General features: G+C 48.1%; 1 protein-coding gene across 1 annotated transcript in view; it reads left to right on the top strand.

Annotated features, from left to right (window-relative positions):
• mtmr12 (myotubularin related protein 12) overlaps positions 1-5,589 on the top strand; it is a 20,271-nt gene extending 14,682 nt beyond the window's left edge. The window contains exons 10-12 of the mRNA XM_070440667.1: positions 3,422-3,580; positions 3,877-4,143; positions 5,237-5,589. Coding sequence (XP_070296768.1) covers positions 3,422-3,580; positions 3,877-4,143; positions 5,237-5,587 — 777 coding nt within the window. The 3' untranslated portion in view covers positions 5,588-5,589. The remainder of the gene's footprint in view (positions 1-3,421; positions 3,581-3,876; positions 4,144-5,236) is intronic.
• The last annotated feature ends 1,084 nt before the right edge of the window (positions 5,590-6,673 follow it).

Here is a 6,673-nt window from a genome sequence, read left to right as displayed (position 1 = left end):
GCCCCCCTGTCTCTTCCCGCGTGTTACCCTGTAGTGTAGATGACTAGACGTCAACCCTGCTCTTCCAGCTGTGTTACACCTGTAGTGTAGATGACTAGACGTCAGGCCCTGTCTCTTCCAGCTGTGTTACCCTGTAGTGTAGATGACTAGACGTCAGACCCTGTCCTCCCGCTGTGTTACCCTGTAGTGTAGATGACTAGACGTCAGGCCCTGTCTCTTCCTGTTTACCCTGTAGTGTAGCTAGACGTCAGGCCCTGTCTCTTCCAGCTGTGTTACCCTGTAGTGTAGATGACTAGACGTCAGACCCTGTCTCTTCCAGCTGTGTTACCCTGTAGTGTAGATGACTAGACGTCAGACCTGTCTCTTCCAGCTGTGTTACCCTGTAGTGTAGATACTAGACGTCACCCTGTCTCTTCCAGCTGTGTAGTATGATAGACTCGTCGCCCTGTCTCTTCCAGCTGTGTTACCCTGTAGTGTAGATGACTAGACGTCAACCCTGTCTCTTCCAGCTGGGTTACCCTGTAGTGTAGATGACTAGACGTCAGGCCCTGTCTCTTCCAGCTGTGTTACCCTGTAGTGTAGATGACTAGACGTCAGACCCTGTCTCTTCCAGCTGTGCTAGTGTAGATGACTAGACGTCAGGCCCTGTCTCTTCCAGCTGTGTTACCCTGTAGTGTAGATGACTAGACGTCAGACCCTGTCTCTTCAGCTGTGTTACCCTGTAGTGTAGATGACTAGACCGCTTTTTCCAGTGGCTCCCCTGCTCTTCCAGCTGTGTTACCCTGTAGTGTAGATGACTAGACGTCAGGCCCTGTCTCTTCCAGCTGTGTTACCCTGTAGTGTAGATGACTAGACGTCAGGCCCTGTCTCTTCCAGCTGTGTTACCCTGTAGTGGTAGATGACTAGACGTCAGGCCCTGTCTCTTCCAGCTGTGTTACCCTGAGTGTAGATGACTAACGTCAGGCCCTGTTCTTCCACTGTGTACCCTGTAGTGTAGATGACTAGACGTCAGCCCTGTTCTTCCAGCTGTGTTACCCTGTAGTGTAGATGACTAGACGTCAGCCCTGTCTCTTCCAGCTGTGTTACCCTGTAGTGTAGATGACTAGACGTCAGGCCCTGTCTCTTCCGCTGTGTTACCCTGTAGTGTAGATGACTAGACGTCAGCCCTGTCTCTTCCGCTGTGTTACCCTGTAGTGTAGAAGACTAGACGTCAGACCCTGTCTCTTCCAGCTGTGTTACCCGTAGTGTAGAGACTAGACGTCAGACCCTGTCTCTTCCAGCTGTGTTACCCTGTAGTGTAGATGACTAAGACGTCAGCCCTGTCTCTTCCATCTGTGTTACCCTGTAGTGTAGATGACAGACGTCAGCCCTGTCTCTTCCAGCCTGTGTTACCCTGTAGTGTAGATGACTAGACGTCAGACCCTGTCTCTTCCAGCTGCTGTTACCCTGTAGTGTAGATGACTAGACGTCAGGCCCTGTCTCTTCCAGCTGTGTTACCCTGTAGTGTAGATGACTAGACGTCAGGCCCTGTCTCTTCCAGCTGTGTTACCCTGTAGTGTAGATGACTAGACGTCAGGCCCTGTCTTGCGTGTTCCCTGTAGTGTAGATGACTAGACGTCAGGCCCTGTCTCTTCAGCTGTGTTACCCTGTAGTGTAGATGACTAGACGTCAGACCCTGTCTCTTCCAGCTGTGTTCACCTGTAGTGTAGATGACTAGACGCAGACCCTGTCTCTTCCAGCTGTGTTACCCTGTAGTGTAGATGACTAGACGTCAGCCCTGTCTTCGCGTTCCCTGTAGTGTAGATGACTAGACGTCAGGCCCTGTCTCTTAGCTGTGTCCCTGTAGTGTAGATGACTAGACGTCAGACCCTGTCTCTTCCAGCTGTGTTACCCTGTAGTGTAGATGACTAGACGTCAGGCCCTGTCTCTTCCAGCTGTGTTACCCTGTAGTGTAGATGACTAGACGTCAGGCCCTGTCTCTTCCAGCTGTGTTACCCTGTAGTGTAGATGACTAGACGTCAGCCCTGTCTCTTCAGCTGTGTTACCTGTAGTGTAGATGACTAGACGTCAGGCCCTGTCTCTTCCAGCTGTGTTACCCTGTAGTGTAGATGAACCTAGACGTCAGACCCTGTCTCTTCCAGCTGTGTTACCCTGTAGTGTAGATGACTAGACGTCAGACCCTGTCTCTTCCAGCTGTGTTACCTGTAGTGTAGATGACTAGACGTCAGGCCCTGTCTCTTCCAGCTGTGTTACCCTGTAGTGTAGATGACTAGACTCAGACCCTGTCTCTTCCAGCTGTGTTACCCTGTAGTGTAGATGACTAGACGTCAGGCCCTGTCTCTTCCTGCTGTTACCCTGTAGTGTAGATGACTAGACGTCAGCCCTGTCTCTTCCAGCTGTGTTACCCTGTAGTGTAGATGACTAGACGTCAGGCCCTGTCTCTCTGCTGTATACCTGTAGTGTAGATGACTAGACGTCAGGCCCTGTCTCTTCCGCTGTGTTACCCTGTTAGTGTAGATGACTAGACGTCAGACCCTGTCTCTCAGCTGTGTTACCTGTAGTGTAGATGACTAGACGTCAGGCCCTGTCTCTTCCAGCTGTGTTACCCTGTAGTGTAGATGACTAGACGTCAGGCCCTGTCTCTTCCTGCTGTGTTCCCTGTAGTGTAGATGACTAGACGTCAGACCCTGTCTCTTCCAGCTGGTGTACCCTGTAGTGTAGATGACTAGACGTCAGCCCTGTCTCTTCCAGCTGTGTTACCCTGTAGTGTAGATGACTAGACGTCAGACCCTGTCTCTTCCGCGTGTTACCTGTGTTAGATGACTAGACGTCAGGCCCTGCTCTTCCAGCTGTGTTACCCTGGTAGTGTAGATGACTAGACGTCAGGCCCTGTCTCTTCCAGCTGTGTTACCCTGTAGTGTAGATGACTAGACGTCAGCCCTGTCTCTTCCAGCTGTGTTACCCTGTAGTGTAGATGACTAGACGTCAGACCTGTCTCTTCCAGCTGTGTTACCCTGTAGTGTAGATGACTAGACGTCAGCCCTGTCTCTTCCGCTGTGTTACCCTGTAGTGTAGATGACTAGACGTCAGCCCTGTCTCTTTCCAGCTTGTTACCCTGTAGTTGTTAGATGACTAGACGTCAGGCCCGCCCTGTCTCTTCCAGCTGTGTTACCCTGTAGTGTAGATGACTAGCTGTGTTACACCAGAACGTCCATGGGCCAGTGGAGGCTGGTGTCACTTTAAATCAGAGGACGGGCTCATTGTAACYTCTGGGAATGAACTAATGGAACAGTGACCTCCGTTACAATGAGCCCGTCCTCCCTCCACCAGTCTCCACTTCTGTGTACAGTCGGGTAAACAGCCTGTACTATGTACAGTATGCCCACATACACCCAGCCTGACTGTTTGCTTGTCTTGGCAGGCCGAGTCGCCCCACACACAAAGGAGCCCATTGAACTGCCCTACAGTGTGGGACTGGTCGGTGCAGTTTGACTGCAAGGCACAGGATCTCTTCACTAACCCTTTGTATAGCGAGAAGCCCAAGCAGGACACGTCTGTGAGGAAATCATACAGGCCCAAGGTACTCTCTCTCTCTCCTCTCTCCTCTCTCTCTCCTCTCTCCTCTCACTCTCCTCTCCTCTCTCACTCTCACTCTCACTCTCACTCTCACTCTCACACTCACACTCACTCTCACACTCTCACACTCTCACACTCTCACTCTCTCACTCTCTCACTCTCTCACTCTCTCACTCTCTCACTCACTCTCTCACTCCATTCAACTGTAATATTGTCAGTCTATTATATTCCAACATTATCCCGATCGAATTGAACATGTCTACAATAAACAACAACTGGTCTTCTATTCCTATTTTCCAGCACCTGCGTCAGCTGTCCCTGCCAAGCTCAGCCTTCAAGACCCCCACTAAGAAGGGCTTCTTTAAAGACGAGGCGGACAACCTGAAGAAGATCCTGGGTGTGAAGAGACTCAGCCGCTGGATGCTGTCTCCTTCCTCAGAGTCCCCTCAGACCTCCTCTTCAGTCAGGGAGTTCTACGAGGCATGGCAGACTAAACCCTTGGACTACCACAGTCTGCTGCTGCCCTGCCTGGACGGTCCCTCCATACGAGTCTGGATGCAGAGGTACCTGTAGAGATGGACAGCGACTTCCCCTAAAAAGGCCGTTTTCAAAAAGGAAAAAAGTAGCTATGTGGCATTGATACGAGTCTGGATGCAAGTCTGCCCCGTAGCGATGGACAGCGACTTCCCCTAAAAAGCTACTTTTTTTCCTTTTTGAAAGCGGCCTATGTGGCATTGATACGAGTCAAAGGTTTTTATTTTAGTGTCAAAATTGACTACAACGTGTAAATAGGATCATTTTGGTCATGAAGTCAGTCTCGTCTAAAACTGAGATTTGCGAGCTGATAGGAGAAACATTATGTTTGAATGTACTGTAAAAGTGTTTGAGTTTATTTCAATTCTGCCCACAGCTGACAGCACCCAAGTAATCATCAATTCAGATCGCAGCTGATTGTATTACACGTGTTCAATTTGCTTTGACATTCAATATACCTATCGGGCTAGTTACGGACCATCAATATATTACACAATGTACCTGGGACAATATTTTTAAAAGGGCAATAGCAAAGAAATATAAAAAAAATAAGTGTACTATATAAATTCAAATATAAATATTGAAAGCATTTAATTAGACAACTAAAAGATGTGCAACATGGAAATATTGTCTCATTTACATTGTGTAATTTATTAACGGTCCATAACTATTCCCGGAGATTGGCTATCCAAAGTCAAACCAATTTTTCCATGGTCGCACACCAGCTGGCTAGAAGCTAATTGGTGAAATGATTTGGTTAACTCTTACACCTATGAACACACACGAGACCCACATCAACCCCCCCTCCCCCCAAAAACCAACTCATGTTTACGTTTGAATTCAGTCGTGGCTGCAATCATTTCTTAATGAACGAAATCAGGAAGTGCAGCCACCTTTTAACCTTTTATTTCACCAACAAAAGACCCTTGAACTTAGGAACCTATTTTGTGACACATACTTTTTATATCTACAAATTAATTGTTTTATTTAATAATAATAATATATTTGACTGTAGTTGATGGGTTTCTAGAATGAAAGATTCCCTGACCAAGATGGCTGCGATTTGAGTCACATTACTGGGATGTCCAACCACTATTTTACTGTTCTGCCTTTCTATGAAAGGTACCTGCGCTGGATCCATGACGTACAGATCCTAGGAGGGGGTCCAGTGGCCATGCTGAGTAAAGTCTCTGAGATACTGGGGGAGGTTCAGGAGCTGCAGAGACAGCTAGACCGCCACGGCTGCACTTTAACCTCCAACCACAAGGGGGCGAGGCCAAGGTCCAAGACGGCGTCGGTGATCGCAGCCAGGTCTTCGGTGAGGCTGTCGTCGTCGTTCCCTTTCGTGACGTCGAGGAACTGGTCGTTCAAACCGGCCATACCGACCAGCCTGCTTCAGAGCCTCATGGTGACGGGGATGGCAGGAAACCTGGCCGATAGAGAGGATGATGGTGGTGGCCCGGAGTCTCTGGTCTAGGACACACACAGTCTCTCTGTCTGTCACAAATCCAATGGGGGGGTGGGTTTGGTTGGGAGGCCTGTTACTGTACGTACACCGGGACCTAAAGTGTTGGACCTGTATGTGTCGTGGTGCTCACTTCTCAAAGCCATCGTTGACATGACCATCGTGTTCCTGCTTTAGACAGAGAAGYCCAAAGCTATAGCCTAATACCATTTGTGCACTACTGTGGTGAGCAACATTTTTAACCTGTTGCTCACAACAAAACTGTGACTGAATATCTCCCGTCTCTTGCTTAAAGGAAATGGCATCTTTTAAAGAATTCCTAGCTGCCCATAGTTGACTACTGTCCTGTTAAAGAACCATAGAGCTGTACGGTCTAAAATACATAACTACTGTAAAGCACTGAATAATGAATTACCACTTGTATGCCTTTTTAATTAAATAAAAAATGCTAGTCTCTCGATGGAATACCAGAGATTGCTTAATGGTATAGAAGCCGTTTTCTCTCTTGTGTTGCTTCCCAATAATGGACAATCTGTGGACCAAAATCACATGCATCTATGCCATAAGTGTGCAGTATGTGTTTACCAATGAGGCCAGCTGTATGTTTTATACTGCAGAAAGGGAGCTTGTTAACCAATGAGGCCAGCTGTATGTTTTATACTGCAGAAAGGGAGCTGGTTAACCAATGAGGCCAGCTGTATGTTTTATAACAGCAGAAAGGGGCTGGTTAACAATGAGGCAGCCTGTATGTTTTCATGCTGCAGAAAGGGAGTTGGTTAACAATGAGGCGCAGCTGTATGTTTATACTGGCAGAAAGGGAGCTGGTTAACAATGAGGCCACGCTGTATGTTTTTATGACATGCAGAACAGGGAGCTAGTGTCAAACCAATGAGGCGCAGCTGTATGTTTTTATACAGCAGAAGGAGCTGGTTAACCAATGAGGCCAGCTTGTATGTTTTATACTGCAGAAAGGAGCTGGTTACCATATGAGGCAGCTGTATGTTTTATACTGCAGAAAGGGAGCTGCTTAACCAATGAGGCCAGCTGTATGTTTTATACTGCAGAAAGGGAGCTGGTTAACCAATGAGGCCAGCTGTA

This window comes from Salvelinus sp. IW2-2015, unplaced genomic scaffold, assembly GCF_002910315.2.
Source record: "Salvelinus sp. IW2-2015 unplaced genomic scaffold, ASM291031v2 Un_scaffold2805, whole genome shotgun sequence".
NCBI classification, from domain to species: Eukaryota; Metazoa; Chordata; class Actinopteri; order Salmoniformes; family Salmonidae; genus Salvelinus; species Salvelinus sp. IW2-2015.
Note: the sequence above shows the minus strand (reverse complement) of the source record. Positions and strands in the feature narration are given on the sequence as shown.